Source organism: Labeo rohita, chromosome 12, assembly GCF_022985175.1.
Source record: "Labeo rohita strain BAU-BD-2019 chromosome 12, IGBB_LRoh.1.0, whole genome shotgun sequence".
NCBI lineage: Eukaryota > Metazoa > Chordata > Actinopteri > Cypriniformes > Cyprinidae > Labeo > Labeo rohita.
The window spans coordinates 31370517-31391834 of record NC_066880.1 but is presented as its reverse complement, the minus strand read 5'-3'; the positions used below and the strand labels follow the sequence as shown (position 1 = coordinate 31391834).

The following is a 21318-nucleotide window of genomic DNA, read 5'->3' as shown; positions in this document are numbered from 1 at the left end:
ATCAGGTTGCTTGTCTGGCGTTAATGAAGCGTTAATGTCAAGCCCTGGAGTCTATATGTGCTGGTCCCGTCTGATTCTCACCTTACCAAATAACAGGAATTAAACTTTGTGAGTAAATCTGTAAATTCCTCCTCAGCGTCAGCTTCCCCTGTAATAATCCTATGATATCTGCAGCACGATGAATTATACATTAATTTATTAATGAGAGCTCTTTTCTTTCGGTTTTATTCAAAACAGAACTTGCATTGCATTGGTTTTCAGACTTTATTTAACAAAAATTCTAAAGAACACGGAGTTTGTTGTGCCTGTTTTTAGGGCTGCACAATTTAACCAAAATCTTGTTTTGATCAATATGTCTGTAATGTAGAGAGGGAGACGTGAAACGGGCGGATCCAAGTGTGAGCTTTTATTATGACGAGACAGAGACATAGTGAAAAACAGGCAGGGTCGAAACAGTCGCAAACAGGTATATGAGGAGCAAGACACAAGAGTGGTCCGTGAAGCAGGCGAGGGTTGATCAGCAGCGAATGTAATCCAAGGGACAAGGAAAACGGGTAATCCAATGAGACGGGAGAGAGTTCATACGAGGGGCGAGCAAAGTCCAAATGACAAGGCAAGGGTTAAATCCACGACGGGTGAAAGGTCCAGGGCAGATGGAAGGCTGACAAGACGATATAACCAGGCGGAAAAAATGTATCTGTTAAATCTGACATCTCAGCTGCACAGCCATCTTTCAACACAGAATTTCCTGACTTGCAAACTTAAATATTTATTTCTATACAAATGAAGGTATGCATATAAAAAATGACACAAGAATAGGTGTAATGCACATGCCTAAAAATATTTAATTTCAACTTTTATTTTCCTTTTTAACAACACTGTTTGTGTGTGTTTATATATAAGTATTATCTGCAAATAAAAACACCATTTAGCAAAATAAACAATATCTCTGTATTAAGCAGAAAGCAAAAAAACATTTTTAAAATACACCCAGATCAAATCCCTATTATTTTATTGCAAGATATAAATTCTAAATTCTTACATGAAAAGTTAGAATTGTGATATGTATATTAGTAATTACAAGGAAAAAAGTAAGATAAAAAAAATCAGAGAAAAAACAATCGCAAAATATTAACTCAGAAGTCAGAGAAAAAGAGAAAAAAGAAATGAGAGATATAAACTGAATTTGTGAGGAAAAAAGTCAGAATTCTGACTTAATATTCTGAAAAAAAAAAAAAAAAAAAAAAAAATCAGTTTTGAGAAATAAAGCCCAAATAGTGAGAGAAAAAGGCACAAGTACCTTTTTTTATTTTGTGGGAGAAACAGTCTTCTCTATTTTACAAATCTGAATAAACATAAGAAAAGATCTGTGTGCATGTGGGAAAGGTGCTCCAATATTACTAATATTTCTGGTATAGTTTTTTATTAGTTTTCATAACAAAGGAAGATAAGCAACATTTGAAAGGGTATTAATACTTAATTGTGGTAACTCACTGTTTATCTCACTAATAAGATATCACTGAGTAGTGATATGACATAAGTTCAAAATTTCATTCTTATGAAGTGTTCTAAATCAGACTGAAATATTTTATTCTGAGGTGATTCTTGTTTCATTAAACCTAACCCTAATTTCTCCTAACAGTTTGAGTGCAGATTATTGTGGCATGTTTGGTTGTCCTCCTGCATCCCCTTTTGCCTCCTCCAGCATCTGCTTGTACTGGCTTTTGAAGAATCCAGCCTTGTGAATGGAGAAAATATGCAGGAATAAAGCATTTAATAATATAGATAACATAAAAAGGAGAAACTGAGGTGCCAGTAATTAAAACTGACTTTACGATGGCGATATACCTTATAGAGGGCAGCAGTGATGAGAGCCAGTAGCAGCAGTCCTCCTATTACTCCTCCAATGATCTCTTTAGTCAGGTCCACCTCCTCATAGACCTCCACTTGAGTATTAATCTACATACATGCAAACATGTGAATGTTTAGTGCAGTCAGAAGTCACACCAATGGATCACATTTCCCACACAGATGCCCCATGTCCAGTGCCGGCCCGTCCAACAGGCAATACAGGCGGTCGCCTAGGACCTTACCTTAAGGGGAGGGATTTTTAGGTGCGTTCAACTTGAAGCAGCCCTGTGCAGAAAGGTCAGTTTTTAAAATCGAAGTACCGCAAGAGCTATAGAGCGCAGACAGCTCTGCATGCTTTCAAATCACTCTTGCGGTACTTGAATGTCATACACCGGTCGGTGTGCGCAGCGCAACTTTAAGCCGCACACACCTTCTGACCTCACAGCTAGGGTGACGCACCCAGGCTATTCAGTGCGGCATATGTGTCGAACGTATGAGGAAAAATATCAGTCTTGGCGTTCTAATTTACTTAAGTAGAACGCGTGTAGATCTGCCGTGGTTTCACATCACAGAATGAGACAAAATCCTTATTTTATGTCGTATTCTATATAGTGATAAAGGCTGTTGATTAGCTTTGCATTGCATCTAAAAATACCTGATATGGCTCAAAGAACAGATAAATCATTTAGTCGCAATCGTACAGATGTCTCCATGTTTCATGGGTTAAAACGTCTCTATATGAGTTTTATTCAGCTTTGTCACCTTTGACCATATTAGGGATTTCCTGTATGAATGAAACATTATATTACATGTGTTACATATATTAACACCTTATTTTGGGTAAGAATAGGAATAATAATACTTCTGTAAGTTTTTACTCCAGTGTAGAGGAGTATAGAGGAGAAGCTTTTCTGACAAAAAAATTAAACTTTCTTTTGTTTGTCAAAGATTTTTAATCACAATTTATTTTATAATAAATTCTTATACCTTTCTAAACATTTATAGTTAGGCCTCCTGTATGTTAACAGGCCATGCTGCACTTTTCTGTAAAACATATTGATAATCATTAACAATAATTATTGTTTTGTTTAATGTTTTTATTTAGAATTTATTAATCAGAATTGGTCATTGTCATGAATCTGGTCCTGTACGCCAGTCCGCTCGCCACCAGAGGTCGCCTTGCTATTTCGCATTACATAGATTGTTGCACTACACCCCGGACTACCTTTCCCATGTTTCACCTCACTCACAGCTGCAGCCAATCACAAACTGCATAAATACGAGGCCCTTCCCACTATTCTGGGCTGAGTATTGGACTGCGTTTAGCACTGTGTTTGTGTTAGCTGCCATATGGAGCCTCTTTGTTGTCTTTAGCCTAGTTCTGTCGTGTTTCCTTGTGAGTTTATCCTAGTCTTGTTTCCCCGCCTGGTTATATCGTCTTGTCTGCCTTCCGTCTGCCCTGGACCTTTCACCCGTCGTGGATTTAACCCTTGCCTTGTCGTTTGGACTTTGCTCGCCCCTCGTATGAACTCTCGCCCGTCTCATTGGATTACCCGTTTTCCTTGTCCCTTGGATTACATTCGCTGCTGATCAACCCTCGCCTGCTTCACAGACCACTCTTGTGTCTTGCTCCTCATATACCTGTTTGCGACTGTTTCGACCCTGCCTGTTTTTCACTATGTCTCTGTCTCGTCATAATAAAAGCTCACACTTGGATCCGCCCGTTTCACGTCTCCCTCTCTACATTACAGTCATATTGATCAAAACAACATTTTGGTTAAATTGTGCAGCCCTAAAAACAGGCACAACAAACTCCGTGTTCTTTAGAATTTTTGTTAAATAAAGTCTGAAAACCTTTCAGTTCAGATTTTGTTGTTACAGTTTTGATTTTTGAAATCACTTATTGCCTCTCAGAATAGTCTCTCGAAATGAAGTTTTGTTACACATTAATGCTATTTTTAAATTATTTGAAATGAAAGAATGATAGAGAGATTAAGGAGAAGTTGTGGTAGAAATGGAATCCAAACAATATCTACAATTGCTATATACATTATATTTATTGCTGTAGAACTTGTTTTATACATACAATGATGGCAATGATAACAGACAGACTTGTCATAAGGAAAAACTGAGCCACATTTAGCATTTTTGCTAAATAATTACAGACCCGGATCCAATGTCTAATGCAATAGTTTTTTTTTTTTTTTCCCCCTTGAGATCATCAATCAGTCCTTAAAAACAAGTAAAATAGCTTGCATTTCTTATCATTTATTAATATCAGTAGGCCTGTGTTAATTTTGTTTATGCTGTGTTTATTTTATAGTATACTTCATTTATATTTTATTCATTTGTTTCATCTGTACCTGTTTACTCTCACTTGCACTCCTATTTTTTATTTGATTTTTTTTTTTTTCATGTTTGTTGAATGTGTTGCAATTAATAAACAGTCGTGCTCAAATATTGAAATAGTCATTTTATGTGCTTTTTCTTTACTAGTCAAATTTCAATGACAGTTTTCTTACACTAGTGGGGATCATTTTCATTATCTTGCCTAGGGCCCCACAAACCTACAGGCCGGTACTGCCCATGTCAATAGATACATAATTATAATTTGGGCTACATAACTGATTAATAATGTTGGTGAATTATATTATTATACTACATAGAATTCACTGAAACTTTGATTAGTAAATATAAAATTTCAATTCAATTTTAACTTAAACTGCTTGCACTACTGATTGAATCATGTTCTTTCAAAATGAAAACATCAAATCAATTTAACATGAAACAATACATTTAACATGAAACAGTTAAATGAGAAACCTGATACAATGTTGTGAAATCAAAATGAATTGTTTAAATAATGTAAAAAAAAAGGAAGAAAATAAACTTTTAAAAATTAGACCAAAGGATGACACTTACAGCTAAAATAATCAAGTTGAAACCTAGTTGTTTACCATGTACAATCCTTTCTTATAATGAGCATAATAGTGTGTTTGTGTGTGTGTGTTTATATTTAGAAAAAAAAGGAAGGACAGTATGTGATCTGATAAACATAAAATTGTGATTAAATGAACAAGTTATAAACTGTAAAACAATAGCTTGCAGTAATAGAACTGCTCAATCAAACAGAGCACGGCTTTGAGAGCTCTTCATGCATTCATTAGATTTAACATGAATTCTCACTAAATTACCTGGACAGATGGTGCAGTTTCTTGAGAATCAGAGGAAAAGAAAACATATTTGCTCTTGTCATAATCCAGAGATGCTGAACTGACGAGCTGAAAAACAGCAGCTCTGAGTCCAGTCTAAGAGAGACACAGATCAGGACAGTCAGAAACCATAAAAAATTAAAAACACAGTATATGGTCTGTTTTGTGATATGAATTTGCTTTAAAGTCAGAGACCTGCTCAATCCATCCAGAGCTGACGTTGCCAGTTATATTATAGAGTATTCTTTCATTCTTTAGGAGAGTGACGTCACAGCTGAACTCGACACATGCCGCCACAGAGCAGTTCTGACACACACACAAACATCCAGAGAGTTTCATTAATGTGTGTTTAACATATACGCTGTGTGCATAACATTGTAATTTATTATTATTAACTATAAATTATTATGCAAGCAATATATCAGACATATCAGATCCTTCAACAAAAAAAAAAAAAAAAAAAAAGAGGAAATCAAATGTGGTAAAAATAAAAACAAAACTCAAAAAGTTTCCTTACCACTATATGTTGACTTTTAATAATGTCAATAAAATTGGTGATAACAGGCTTCTGAATGTTCTCCTCCTTACAGCCAGAAATCTTTTAAAATTAATAAATAAATAGATAAATACTAAATGAAAGTGTACTACAGTTTACAATGTAGGGTTCAGTTTTTCTTGGTGACATTATGGGTGAACAGTGGGATACTGTTGTTTTAGCCCATATCATACAGAAACTATTGAATTAAAAGAATCTGTAAATGACTTGTATTATAAGAAATAACTTAACACACTTGCAGACTTGAATTAGTCCAGATGTCAGCATTACCAACTTTCACTGGTACTCTGATGAAAACCTTGAAATTTAATTCTCTAAGGTCATTTTCAATCTAAAAGAAAGAAGAAAACTAAGAGAGTTACATACAGTATAGACATTTTGCCATGGGATCTGTTGTAAATCTTAAATATAAATATAAAAAAAAAATGTATATAAGAGACATAGGGTTATTATCATTATTGAAATTACAACTAAAAAAATCATTACTTGAAATAAACATGAACAGAAATAAAATAAAATATAAACTTTGTATTTTAATTCAGCTACCTGCCAAGGCAGCATTTTTTCATTTTCATTTAAAGCCTCACAATAACTAAAATGTAAGAAAACCTATACAGACATATAAAGAAAAAAATTACTAAAACTATAACTAATAAATTACATAAATTAAAATGTAAACAGAAAGCATGCAATAATAAAAATATTAATAAAACCTATAGTAGTATATCAATAATACTAAAATAACACTGAACGATTTTCTGAAGTTTTAATTAAAGAAAATAATTTTACAATACTATTTCAGTTTTTTACTTCAGAATTTCACATTTAATTCAATAATTCAATTGTTTGTGGAATTTACTAGCCATTTTTAAATAAAAATATTTTTTATGTCCCAAATTATATTTTTAGTGTATTTTAAGTTATATAATTTGAACTGATACCTTTATTATCTGCTGGACTGGTTTCATAAGATCCTTTTTCCCTGAAGTAAAATTAATGTGGATGGTGGAATTTTCATGCCTTTTATTTAAAAAAAAAAAATGAAGAAAGACAATATTACAGAATAGGATGAAGAAATTGTGGCATTGTTTACTATTTATACAGAAACATGAAGCAGAGCACTAACCTTATCAAGGCAGTATAGATGGCATATTTGACACCAATAGCCTTCTCTTTCAAAATATCCCTGCTGCTCGAGTGTTTGTCATTCCCGCTGTGAGAGATGGAGATTTCTTTATTAGCAGCATTTATTAGTTAAAATTAATCAGTTGAAATTTGTCATACCTCGAGACCTCAGCCTTAAACGTCACATTTCGGCCCAGTGTGCTTTCTTTATTGATACTGAATGTAATCTCAAACACAACCTAGAATTTGGACAAAAATGTCAGAACAAGAAAAACAAGACTGAATGTTGGACTAGTTCAAAGAATAAATGAGTGTACAGGCATATGTGCACATACAGTCAAGCCAAAAATTATTCAAACACCAGATATAATTTTTGATATTTTTTGCAGGACACTGTAGTTCATTTATATAAGTGAGGACAGCTAAATAAACTGTAAACTGTGACATATTGTAACGCATGGGGCTGGTAGTCATCCATCCGGCCACCAGAGGGAGCCTTCTCCCAAATACTGACTGTTCTTCATTTGGTTACTTTCTGTTTGGTACACTATTTAAGCCATGCTGTTCCTGTTTTTCATTGCGAAGTACTGCCAGTTCCCACTGCCTTACCGAGCGTTTTCTCATTCATTGTGTTGACCTTTTGTTATGACCTGCGTGCCTGCCTTTTTTGACTACTGCATTTGATTCCTTGTTTGCCTGGTTGGACTGACTTTTTGTGTGTTTGAACTCTGCCGCCTTCGCCTACTATGATATAGTCTAGTGATTTGGATTTGTTTGCTGAACGCTAATAAACTTCTTGCATTTGGATTTGACGTTGTCTTCATGTCATCACCAACGTCACACATTATACCCAAAAATTCTTCATACAGTGGACTACCAGTAAAATTGATTAAAAAAAATTGTAACCAAAAATTTAGACACTTTGACCTGACCTTGTTTTGTTTAAGAGGTTTTTTTGGTTTGTTTGTTTGTTTTTTTAATTTCTAATGTGAAGTTTTTACACCACAGACTGAAGAAACATTGTTTGGTAATTGGTCAACAAAGTATTGACCTTTCTATCAAAATTATCTGAAATTATCAAGATAATTTGTTCTGACAGTTTAACTGAATTCTTGTCATATTTTATTACCATTTTCTAAACTATAGTGAATAAACTGTGATAATTTGAGAAGTGTTGAATAAATGTGTCTGAATAAATTTTGGTTTAACTGTAAGTGGGGCTGCACAATTAATAGAATTTCAATTATAATTAAGCATAATTATTGTGATGCCTACTGGTTATTAAAAAAAATGGTTGGGTAACATTTTAGTTTAGGGACCAGTTCTCACTATGAACTAATTGCTTATTAACATGCATCCATAGTTTAGATTCCTTAATCCTACAATTAAAAAACCTGTACAATTTAAACTCAAAATTGCAAGAAAAAGTCTGAGATATAAACTCGTATTTGCAAAGGAAAAAAAGTCAGAAGTGTAAGATAAAAAGTCATGATTACCTTTTATATTTTTTTATTCCATGGTAGAAAAAAATTACCATAGTTCCCTTTTGAAGAGCTCAAACTGTGTTCTATAGGGGTTGCTATGGGGAACGCCATCTCCGTGACCTGTGTCTGAAGCCTACATACAAAAATGACAACAGTGTTGGCCGTCGACAGCCTATGACGTCTGGTCGTGGGGCCGGTGTTGCTGCCGGGATGCGTGTGGTGGTTGCATCCGATTGTTAAGACCCTTGTTTGGTGTTCTTAATAGCAGCTTTCTGGAGCCTGCCGAGATGGTGCTGTCTTCTGTTATTGGGTTTATAGTTTGGCAGCCCACTGCTGGTGGTTTTGGCAGTTGCATGGTCCCTTTTCCTAGAGCCAGCTATCTGAGGATAGCCAGGTGTTAGCTTGGTGATCGCTCCCCTTCCTAGGGTTTCTAAGTAGCGGTCTCTTTGAGCTCTTACCCAGACAGTGCTGTCTCCCCTGCTAGGGATGTAAGTAGACAGCCCACTCTTTGTGGTCAGGTTAATCTCAGCTGGTTCCCTTCTGGTAGCCTTCCTAGGCACATTGACTATCTAAGATACCTTTTTGTTAACTCTGTGATTGCTCCCCTTCTTAGGATTTTTAAGCAGTGGTCTCCCTGTGCCCCTGCCTAGTGCTATCGCCTCTGTTAGGGTCGCAAGTAGATGGCCCACTACGGTGGTCTGGGCAGCTTCACAAGAAGGTCTACCTGGGCTAACTGGAGTCATGCGTGGGAACCACGGTGGGTGAGTATGACCCTGTTATTATGTGTCTACCCTCTTCTGCTGTATTTCTGGGACCTGTCTGTTGCATTTCTCTTTCTGTTAGGTAGGTCCTCTTCTAGCACCCCCTCTGGTCTTTGATTATGGTTATGGTCTGCTTGTCTAATTGGATCCGCTTTCATCATATCCACCTTGAAACAATCATGGCCACTCTTGGCCTTCAGATCCCCACTACAGCACTACATCTAGAGCTTCGGTCCTCTTACCAGGTAAGCTCTTTGGAAATTATGTTTCGCAGGATGCTCCTGGACACCCCTGTCCAGACACGCATGCCTTAGAGGCCACCTGACTGAGACCCTCCATCTGCTTCCTGCCCTGAACGGCATCCTGTTTCAGGGTATCCACTCAATCGTCATACAGACCTATCCTCATACCATCTTTGTGACCTAGTGAGTCGCCCCTCTGAGGAGTGGGCTTGACCACGCTATGTTTCACCAACGTATGAGTAAGAGGCATTTATGCGGAAACCCTTCTAGTGCTCTGAGGAGCATTGGCTACGGTCTAGGCCCTTGTTCTTGAGGTTCTGCGGGCCTTGCTAGAATGGGGCCCATGCTTTCTATCGAGATAGTAAGCACAGGTCTGCTTGGGTTGGTAGTGGCTTATGCCCCCTCAAGAGAATACCCACAACACAGCCCAAGGGCTGGGGACGCTACTGCTCTCTATGCAGCCATACAGTGATGATGGATTTGTCTCTGCTGTTATATCTGATATCCTGTGATCAGATCATATCCAAGGCCTCTTTGACAAGGCATGACGATGCTCCCCTCACGCTGGTTAAGTGTATCGGCTCCATGGCAGTATTATCAGACAACTAGCTGCAGCTAACTGTCTGTTTGGAGCAGTGATGCTCCCCTTACTTTGAGGGTCTGCTCTGAGGATTGCCCCAACCGGGCAACTGAGGTTCACCCTTACTGCTTTCCCCTTGGAGCCTTGTTTGGAATGTCTGCAGTGCTCCCCTCATTCTGAGGGTCATCTACTAGCACATCATTTTCAAGCGGTATTTCTAAAATACATTTTTATGGTAAGGCCCACACAAACCCTTGGGCGCTTTCTTAAATCCATGTATATGGTAAGTGCACACGTGAACCTTGGGGCACTTTTCTAAAATCCACATTGTGGTATGGAAAGCACCTATGTTTTCCGTCCATTCTAAAATCCTTTATGGTAGGGATTCACACGCTTATGCTCATACCCTTTTGAGTTGGTTAAAACTCCGGTCACCTTGGGTCCCACTCCTTGTGAGCATCTGCCAGGCTAAAGTAACGGTAATACGCCATGCTACCATGAACCATGAACCATGCTAGTTCATGCACACCCTCTATGATATGGGTTCACGCTCAAACTCGTGCCCATTCTCTGAGTTGGTTGTTCCCAGACACCTTGGATCCCACTCTGCTTATGCATCCTTGAGCAGGGTGTTGCTACCTATGTTCTATAGAACGGTTCCTGAGGGAACTTATCTAGCATTTCTGACCCCTTTCAGGTAAGTCTCTGGGTATGCAGCTTAGGCTTTTGGCCGAAGGGGATAATGTTACTGACAGCCGTCACTACATCTCAGGAGCAACTCCCTCAAGCTTGAGGGAGTTGGTACTTAGTGTTTGCCTCTACGATGGCACGTACTCCCCAAGCGTCCTCTAGTCTCGTTGCCATGCTTTGGACGTAAGCTTCAGATGAAGAAGCGAATGTTGTGTTCTTTTATACTGTGGTCGCACCGGTAGTGATGCACCGGTGACGAGTCGCGCTGGAAGTGACGTCATAGGCTGTTGCTGGCCATCACTGTTGTCATTTTTGTATATAGGCTTCAGACACGGGTCACGGATATGGCGTTCCCCATAGTGACCCCTAGAGGACGCAGTGTCTCGGTTCCTTCTCAGGAAACCAGGGTTACATACGTAACCTGAGATGTTTTAGCTTTTGAGAGAAGCCTCTTAATGTTTTACCAGTTTTCATAATTTAGAGAGTGTGTTAATTTATATGACAAATAATGAATCAGGAGAGCAGACATGGGTAAAATAAATCCAGTGTGTTAACTGACGTTCTCTTGATTTGTGCTTACATGAATGTGCAATGATTTAAAAAGAAAATTGTAAAAATATATTTTTTAATTTACAGCATTTCGGATTTTTGAGCAAAAGAATCATGATTATCAGTTTAACTGTTATTACACATGAGCAAATGTTCGGTTAGTGTCACAGCTGTGACTGTTGACCTGAGAGTTGTCCTTGAGGATAGGTTTACTGATGAAGCAGGTAGTTTCTCCTAGTTTAACTCCTTGCACACCATCCAGAGACACACACTCCACTCTGCCCTGTTCATACAGAACATTTATCATATATTTCAACATACATTTTATTGCATCTTAAGTGTTTAATAGCTAATTTGTTTTAGAAAAATCATCTTTATGATGATTAACTACTATGGGTTTCAGCATTTGTAGCTTTGTGTCTGACTTTACCTGTTTATATGTGATTCTCCTATAGGAAAGTCCAAAGGGGTAGTTGAGGATGAAGCGTGTGTTATATGAGTTTTCTCCTCTGTTCTCTACAAACACTGTCACATTGATCTCCTGCATGATCCCAACCTCTATGTTAGCAGATCTGGATCACAGAAACAAAAGAGAGATGTTGAGATAGTTTGGAACGATTCATCTGTATCAGTATTACGCTTTAGAAATAGAGAAAATGATTTGCTCACCCAGAGAAATTGAAATCCATTCTGAGGTCATCAACACATAAATTATCAGTTCCACAGTTTATCTCAAAATTTACCTGTAAAACAAAGTGAGGTCATAGAAAAAAATCTAGAATCACTTGTGAGATGAGGTTAAAATGTTGAAATTAACAAAATGTGTAGACTGATGTGTTTAGCACTTCATACGTAGTTGTCAAAGGTGTTCTTTATTTAAATTAGTTCGTGTAAACCAGTGTTGGACATTAATGCATAACTTTGTAACACGTTACTGTAATTTGATTATTTTTTTAGTTATAAATTTCCAAATTAGTAATTGGAGTATAGTTATAAGCATCATCTAGATTGTGAAAAGGTTGTTGGCTAGCACACGTCCTCTACCTGAGACCTACTTTGACTGGTAAGCGCCTGTGAGGCGGATACTACCAATGAAAACAAAGTCAGCCTGGAGAGAGGAAAGTACCTGTTCTGTAGCTGAAAATACAATCATTATTTTGAGTTTATTTCTGTCAAAGGCAAGAACATTATTGTGCGATGTCAGTTAGAGGGGAAGAAGGCCTTTTCAACTGTGAAAACTCCATATCCAATTTTTAAAACACCTTGAAAGGGCAGCACATTAAAACTTTTTGAGAGCGTACCGGGTGCCGAGAGCAACACATCAACTTCCATTGTCTCTGCCTGCCCGCACCTGCACTTGTCCATCAAGTCTTGTCCCGCTCTCTGTTGCGTTGAGTCCAACGGGAGTGCAGGTCTCCAATCCACTGGACTCTACGCAACAGAGCGCTGCGGGACAAGACTCGTGTGTGCGGATATCTAAAAATATCTAAAACAAATGAATTGCTATTCATGTATTGCACAAAAGCAACAAGAACAATTAATATAAAACAAAAACAATTAACATGCATAAGCATAGGCAGAGTTTCTATTTATAACATGTGCTTGCAGCGTTAAACAATGTTGATTTCTGGAATGCAATGGACAATCAGAGAATCCACCCACCATTCTGCAACCATGCATGAAGCAGCCTATTGCTTTTAGTAAAAATAACAGTGGTTTGTGAATGTTTTAATAACAAAAATTTTATCGGGAGAGTTTATGCTGGGATATTAGGCAACACACAAACTTACTGTTTCATGAGCAAGGACCACACCTCAACCAAATATGATAATGAATGGTTTATTGCTCAGAAAATTAGGGAAGAGTAGAAAGAGGATGAAAATGTAAGGGGATAGGAAGATGGTCAGGTTGATCTGGGCGTCTGGGATTCATGGCCAGGAGAGACTCAGAGTGGGGGTGTCATCTCGTTTGTACATTTAGGCCAGACGATTAGGCTTGACAGAGAACATGAGATTGTTGCTTGGTCAATTTGTTTCTTCAAAGGGAGAAGATGAGAGGATCTGAGGAGTGGATAGTAGGATCCGAAATATGGGAGTGGGCGGAAGGATAGAAGGTAGAGGTGTCGGATTGAGTTCTGAGCAATATGGGAAGCCGAAGGATGATAGCACGGACATGAAGTCTTGAGTTTGATCGGTCGAGGGATTTGGGGAATCCGGTCCTTAGGAGAGGCTAGGTAGGTTAGTGGTTGCTGGTTAGTGTGGTCGCTGTTAGGTGGTTAGTGCAGGTACTCATTTCGCTATTTAGTCAGTTTAGTTTATAGAAGTTGAAGTCGCAAAGGGCAGCATGACAGTTGATGAAGGAAACTGATAGGCAGAATCTCTAGCTCGATGCTGCTCCAGCCGGTGACGTACGGCGAAGCACACACTGGGCAATGCTATCAAGGATGGCTTTTGAGAAGCGTTTGTCAATTCTAGCCAAGCTCTGGAATATGATATCAGATCTATATGAGCTGCTTGAAGGAGGAAATGCAGTTGGGTGGATATTAGGTGAGTTGGCACATGAATTGCGTAACAGCAGAATGGGTCTCTCTGTTAATAGTTTTAACTACTGCTGCATTATTCGTGCCCGAGAGATGGGATAGCTACTGATTTAGACAGAAGGTTGGACAGGATTTCCCTTGAATAATAATCTGGATGGGATGGTTGAGGCAGCTTAGAAGTGCTAAGAGCTGGTGCTTGTACATAACTAAACTCGATGGTAGTGCAAGGCCCTGAGATTTCCTGCTCTGAAGATGGAGTTCTGAGTTTGGTGAAAACATTGATTAGAATGGAATCATGATTGCGGTGGTGCGGCGGAGTTGTAAATTTAGGAAGTTGTTTAGAAGATGAAGGACATGAAGGAATCTGTGAATGCTGGTGAGAATCTGGCATAGTGCTTCAGAAATAGTGTTGGAAATTCTAGGTCTGCTTCTGCATCCGGAAGTGAGGCATGCAGCGAGGTAATAAAGACCTTTCCAGAAGACTCCAAAGAATCGCTAGAAGTCTGGATGGATAGGCAAGACTTGGGGTGATAACTGAGCGTGCTGAAGGAGGAGTGTGATGAGCTGCTAAGCTGGCCATGTAGGTGGCGGAGCTGGGGCGAAGTATGAGCTGTAGATGGCAGGATGAAGGGTATTGAAGGTTGAAGGAGGGTGCATGTGAGCCGTATTGCTGTAAACGACTGAAGGAAGAGTGGAAGAATGGATGTTGGGATGAAAGGATGTTTTGAGTGGGGTTTTGAAGAGTATTGAGGATGAGAGTGTGTTGATAGAGGGAGGGATGGAAAGAGAGAGGGGGCACCAAGCAACCTAAAAAGACTTCCAAGTCTCGAAAATCTCAAGAACAAATGTTCTATAGTTTCTTCAACTCTACAAAACTTACACTCCCCCCCCCCAACTGCTGGACTCAGGTGTGCTACATGTCTGTTTGTAACTATTGCCCTGTGAATAATCCTCCACTGTAGATCAGTTGTCCGCTTTTCAATTGGAGGCTTATACGGGGCTCTCCACCTATCCCTCACTAAGAAGTCTGGTTCCATTGTCTCCATCCACCTTTCAAAACTCTGCCTGCTGAGTGAGTTCATGTGAATAATTTTCACTGCAACATAATACAAAGCTTTTTCGACACAGTGTCAAATTCTTCCAGTTTTGAAGTTTCAAAAGACAGTATAGATCCATCAAGTTCCTCTTCCTGTTCCTTACTGACAGCAGGACTTATTTTAAACCTTGGAAAATCTGATGAAGCCATCTCATGTTGCTTAATGCTTGTTTCCAAAGCTGTCACATCATTTTGTCCAGAAATACAAACAGTTATATCATCAGCATAAGCGGACATATACACCTTCACAGAGAGAAGAGAGGGGCGGGGTGAACAGAGCTCATTTGCATTTAAAGGAACAACCCCTTAGAATGAGATGATTTTTGCAGAGCCGATTTTGGCCAGGTAAAAAGGGTGTTGTTTTACAAAACCATTGAGAATTTTTAATCAAAGTATATTAGAGACTTTTCATTAAGACCCTAAAGAATCATATCAACTTGTGGAAAATGGGCATCCGATGACCCCTTTAATACCAGATTTCCTTCCCACCATCTATTCCACTCTATTTCATTTTCAGCATTAGTATGAGTCTCTTGTAAAAAAACAAACAAAATTAACCCGATTTATATTTAAAAACTCTGACGCTACTGCTAATTTACTTCTATCTCTTCCTCCATTTATATTTAAAGAACCCGCTTTAAATATCCTTGATCCAGTGTACAGTGTTTGGTCAATGACCCTGATTGTTTGACATGCTGCCTCCTTTATAGGGTTCAGTTCCTGTTTCCTGTCATGTGATGAGTCACATGACAGGCAGACCCAGAGAGTTTTAAAGACATACACACATTAAAATGTGCCGAATAAAATGGCTAAGACAACATGAAAACCTATTTAAATTCAAATATACGTAAAATCATTATAATATATTGAGCAGGTTAAAACATGGGTCCTATGTGACTGTGTCACATAGTAAGTAAAGTACAAGTATAGTAGAACCATCACTTCTACTACAAAAGACTGCTTTGTAAGTAGTCTTCCTGACTTATCAGAATTCCTCAGCATGTCCAATAGCTCAAAAAAAATAGATTTGGAGGTTGAAAGAGTCCAGATTGACCTGCGTGATGTAGAGTCCCTTGGAGCACTGAATGAGGCATCTGGACTGTAGAAGTAGCTGGCTGGAGGCAGGGTAGAGAATGGATGCTGGGATGAAAGGATGTTTGAGTCATTGTAGATTGCTGAGGAGCCTTGGTTCAAGTGGCATGCACACCGATCGACTTTCATATTTGCTTAAGCACAAATAGCATGAATGAAAATCAACCATTTAATTTCAGCTGGTGCAAGACATCAATACAGACTAGTTTACTCTGTTACTCTGCTCTGCTGTCTGTTAGTCGAACAAAGTATATATATATATATTTTTTTATGTCTGCACTATGTTAGTATTTCTGCACTGGTAGCTCCTGACGCCAAAACGAATTCCTTGTGTGTGTAAACACGCTTAGCAAAAGCTAGTTCTAAGTCTAATTCCTTGTTTTTGCATTAACTATATAGTTGGTCAGATCGCCTGTCAGTCAAGATCTTTATAAAGCGTCTGGCCATCGCTAGGGGGAGCTGCTGTCTGTGAATTTGTCACAGAATTTTCGTGACATGTCATGAGCGATTCGCTAGCAGTTGCTGGAAGTGCTGAGAGCTCAGAGTTTAGACAAAAGCAAAAGTTAGATTAATGCTGAATATATTGGAATAATCTCCCTTTGCTGTCTACACGATTGAATTGATACCTTTGGTATTAAGTGCCCATTGAAGGCAAGCCGTGGTTCGGTAAGTGATGTTGTCCCCGGCTCTGAAAGACGTGCGGCGGGAACACTGAGAAGGGCTATCGGGAGTTGAGTGCGAGAGGAGCAGCTCGCGAGGATACTGTTCTCCGCGTCTGCTATGCGAATGGATCTTGGTTTGTAGATCTTGCTGGAGGAGAGGACAGAGCTCGGGAACCTCTTGGAGAGTTTTCTTGAGATGAGTCTGGGTGGGGAATGCTCGCAGCCTAGAACGTGCGCGATGAAATGCGAACATTTAAAAGAGTGACTGTGATCTGAATGATGAGAGGTATTCCTAGTAAAGCATTCCGAACAGTAATTTGATTACTTTTAAAAGGAGTAATCAGTAATCAGTAATTTAATTACATTTTCAGAGTAACTTGCCCAACACTGGTGTAAACCAATAGTACCAATAGTAACCAATAGTAACCAATAGTAGTCCTTCAGATTAGTTTAGATTAGATTGTCATGGTGCAGAGTACAAGTACAGAGCCAATGAAATGCAGTTATCATCTAACCAGTGCAATTAACAAGGTATATAAATAAAATATAAAGTATAGAATATGCGTATATACATTAAGATTTAGGACTTATAGTGCACTATGAGGTAATGGTGCACTATGACTTATGAGGTAAAAGGGCAGTTACCAGCTCCATGCAAAATGACTATAAATACAACATAAGATGCAAAGAAGTATAAGCAGAAGGTGCATTATACAGTGAGTAAAAACAGAAGGTGCTTTATACAGTGAGGTATGTAAATTGCATGTATTTATATATGGCAAATGACAATAACAGTGTAAATGGCATCAGGAGGTAAAAATGTGCAAGCATATCTGCAAAATATCAGAGAACTGTGCAAAATGCAGAGATAATAATAAGAGCATTGTGAGTGTGAAGTGGAGACAGGTTATTGTACAGTACAGTCATTTTTTTGTTGTTGTTTGTTTTTGTTTTTGTTTTGTTTTCAAAGTGTTCTTTGTTTTTCAGTGTTTAGCGCCTGAGATTGGACAGCTGAGGGAAAGAAACTGTTCCTGAGTCTGCTGGGGCCTAATTTATAAAGCATGCATACACACAAATTTGATCTCAGACTGTGTGTACGCTGAAAGCTTTTGCGTGGAAAAGTGCTTAAAGCCACGTCATGGTCTGAGCAGACACACACTTTTCCTTGTGTCAAATTGGAGTACTGCAAGTATTTGAAAATATAAGCAGCAGCCATGATGATGATGGTGATGATGATACTACTACTACTACTACTACTAATAATAATAATAATCGTTTTAGGGATGTGCATTTCGGTTATTTTTTTTTTCTGACAGATATCATAAGCTGGAAAACTGTTAACAGACAAAATTAGAATAAATAAAAACTAAATTAGATAAAATAAAAATAAATAAATAAATAAAAAATACATATATGAATGTCTAAGACCCTTTAAAAATGCCATAAATGTGCAATTATCACCATAAACAGAACATAAGTTTTGACATGTCATCACGTATCTGCCGCACTTTTGTGAACGGAGAAACAAAATAAAATGGTTTATAAGTCTATGAAACGGCGGAAATACCAATGTATTTAAGAACATGTAAGTAGTGTAAGCAGCACACACCCATATAAAAGCAGGGGCTTTATCATAGCAAAGACAACATATCATAGGATTTCCGTGCGGAGTTAATGGCGGTTTGAAGAAATCTCTAGCATTAATTTTGATCATGGCTTGTTTTGAAAAATGAAGACAATTTGATTTGAACTGTGGGCCTAATCTTCTGACACAGTCAGGTCAAGTTTGATTGCAACAGTCATTAAACATCTGTTGGTGAACATGTCAAACTAAAGATCAAAGACTACAGATTTCAACCTAGGATCGGAGGAATCTTTTAGGATTTGCGAATTTTGTCTTAATTATCATGGTTATGGTTATTAACTGACTCATGGGCTGTAAGAGACTAAAGTATGTGCACATACTGTAGAAGGTGCATGATGTCTGCTTTTATCTGTTAAAGGTGCAGTAAGTGATTTCTGAGAAACACTATTGATACTTGAAATCAAACAAACAAAACAAACACGCCACTACCCAAAAGGATCACACTCCTATCTTGCTAGCTTGATATACACAGGAAACTCCATCATCATGAGTGGACTCGCCCCTTACTGGTAGTTGGCTTCAAGTGTGTTTTGGTGTTCAGTCTAATCCACTTTCAACAAAGTTTCTCAGAAATCCCTTACTGCACTTTTAACTTTACACAGATGAACTCTTACATTGTGTTCTGTAGTGGTCTTTATCTCCGGATGGAATACTGGTCTCAAGTTTTGCATTGTTTTAGATGGAAGACCCTCAGATGTAAAATTTAACTGATTGGACAATGGGTTCAGAGCATCTTCTGGACAAGCCTGGTGGAAACAAAAAAAAATATTAGAAATGTTGGTAACACTAACTACTTGCTAAACACTGGCTGTTTATTAGTGTTTATAATGTCCATATTCTGCATGACCATATTCTACATTCCTAATCCTGCCCAATACATAAATTTGACAACTACCTTACTAACTATTAATAAGCAGAAATTTAGGAGCTCATTGAGGCAAAAGTCATAGTTGGTGGCGCCTTAATAGCGCGAATTAGACCCAAATGTTAATAACAAAACACTCTAAAATTATACATGGTTTTGTAGCATCTGGACCAAACAGACATACAGTTATTTGTTAAATTTAACAAATAATCTTTAAATCCAACAGCCAGCTATTTGCTGGAGTTCTAGAGACACCCCCCACAAAGCAACTAACACCCCAAAAGGGCTCAGTTGCCAAGGCGACCATCTGATAACGTGGGTTTTATTCCTCAAAGGAATTCAAGCAGAGCACACTACATTTGCCCATAGAAAAGACACAATGCCTATAGAAATAGATTCTTTCCTATTCATTCACAGACAAACCTATCCTTGAAAGTCACTACTGGCTCTTGGACCTCTTGGAGGTGTAGCCTCCAGAAACCTTAAATGCATCCCACAAGCTTCTTCTTTCTCTTCTTCTCCCACTCTCTTCTGCAAAATCTTCCGATCACTGCCCATTTGGAAGGACTCACAGGGAGCCTGAGCCGGTACAGGGCGTGCCTGGTAGACCCGACAGGCCCCAACATATAAAGCTGTGGCTCTCGACCACGAAGAGCCAGACATTTTCACTCAACCCTGGAATTCATCTTCATGAAATGTCCTCAAACAGACATTTCTCTCTTCCGCATTTTTTTAGTTTTCTTCACTTGTCTCACATGAGTGACTCACCTCAGTCAGTCAGGGGTTCTTTTAGAACCTAAGAGGATGAGGAGGATGAGCTAGAACTCGTTGGGACTTCTCTAGCTTGTGCCACGCCTTGCGGTCTTTTCTTTCCATTCCCCAAAGACCACAGGACTTCAGCTGGGTCTCTCTCTCTCAGCTCTTGGTTCTTCTTCACTTTTTGGGAAGAAACTCCCAGTCACCATAGAGTCAGAACATCTTTGGAGTTCATCACTCTTCAGACCCGGAAGAACGTGATCGCGATTCCAAAACCTCCACTGCTCCAAACCATCAAGACTTTCACCCGAGACGGCATTCGGACACTTGCTCAAGACCAAGGCAATGCAAGTATCGTACATTTAACTAAACAAAACAGAGGTTTAGTATAAGCTGTAGACAGCACTGATGGTTTCACTCAGGTGGTTAACTGACTCTTTTTTTTATAGCTTCATTTTCTTGTCTCTCTCTAATGGTTTTTCACTGAGCCTTCCCCCATGTATGAGTGATTTCATGTTTGTTTGTTTAGATTAGTTATGTGTTAGTCCTTTGTTAATAAAACTCTTGTGCACAAATTACATGAGTTTTGATTCTGATTCTGCCTTGTAAATTAATGTCCCTTTATGATTCTGATTCAAGCTACATGCTCTAATGCAATAGTACTTTAAGAAAGTTATTTTCTGTGGCCAAGAAAATATAATTTCTTAGAGTTGTTATAAAAATTATACTAATTGTTCACTGGACGAACAGATTAGTTGATGGAAATTTGATTCTGCTACAGTTATTACTGGCAGCTGATATAAATAATTGTAATTAATATAATATATAATATATATAATATATATACAATATAATATATATAATACAATTATTTATATACCTTTCCCTTTTGAGCTAAATAGCTACAGTTTATTCCTATTAGATGTCCCCATCACATTTCTTAAAATGTTGAATAAAATATTAAACTCAACATTTTTAGTTTTCTTGCATGTTTTCTTTAAAGATGAAATGGTACTAGATCTGACTGCAGCTGTATCACAAACCATCTGTTTTATTTTGATCATGTTGCTCGACCCACAACTCTCAGCGGAGATGGAGAGGATTGCAGCAGGTTTATCCTCCAGTGTTCGCTTTATTTTGAAATGTAGTCTCACCAGTTCACCAACGATCGTGCCCCAGTGGCGTTCGTCATTTCTCTGCTGTCTGGTCGCACTCTGCAGTGTACTCAATCTCTATGGCAAGCCAACACTCCCATAAGTGCATCTATCTCAGCCTTTTTTTTTGATCACTTTAAAGATGTGTCTACGCTCTCCAGTTCCACATGTTGGCGGCCGCTAGTGGCTGGAATGTGACTGCATTACTCACCGCATTTCGACAAGGCCTAAACGCCGACATCAGACAGTTAATGGTGATATATGATGATGCATTGGGACTCGAGAACTTCATTCAAAAGACCATCCGCGTTTCTCAACGTCTCACAGCATGCTCTCACCCTAAACCCGCATTGCATCCTCCACCCTCCATACCATCAGTCGCCCTTCCAGCACCTGAACTTATGCAGGTGGACTCCTATCATTTAACACAAGCGGAGTGTCAGAGGAGAATTCACAATC

General features: G+C 38.5%; 1 protein-coding gene across 1 annotated transcript in view; it reads right to left on the bottom strand.

The window, feature by feature from the left end:
- Window positions 1–397: 397 nt before the first annotated feature.
- Window positions 398–21318, bottom strand: part of LOC127173806 (integrin alpha-X-like) — a 45006-nt gene continuing 24085 nt past the window's right edge. The window contains exons 18-30 of the mRNA XM_051123800.1: window positions 18699–18830; window positions 11720–11793; window positions 11481–11622; window positions 11235–11333; window positions 6904–6983; window positions 6746–6832; window positions 6561–6639; window positions 5855–5950; window positions 5581–5661; window positions 5259–5369; window positions 5046–5159; window positions 1849–1959; window positions 398–1738 (exon numbers count right to left, since the gene is read on the bottom strand). Of these exons, the coding sequence (XP_050979757.1) occupies window positions 1655–1738; window positions 1849–1959; window positions 5046–5159; window positions 5259–5369; window positions 5581–5661; window positions 5855–5950; window positions 6561–6639; window positions 6746–6832; window positions 6904–6983; window positions 11235–11333; window positions 11481–11622; window positions 11720–11793; window positions 18699–18830 (1290 nt within the window). The 3' untranslated portion in view covers window positions 398–1654. The remainder of the gene's footprint in view (window positions 1739–1848; window positions 1960–5045; window positions 5160–5258; window positions 5370–5580; window positions 5662–5854; window positions 5951–6560; window positions 6640–6745; window positions 6833–6903; window positions 6984–11234; window positions 11334–11480; window positions 11623–11719; window positions 11794–18698; window positions 18831–21318) is intronic.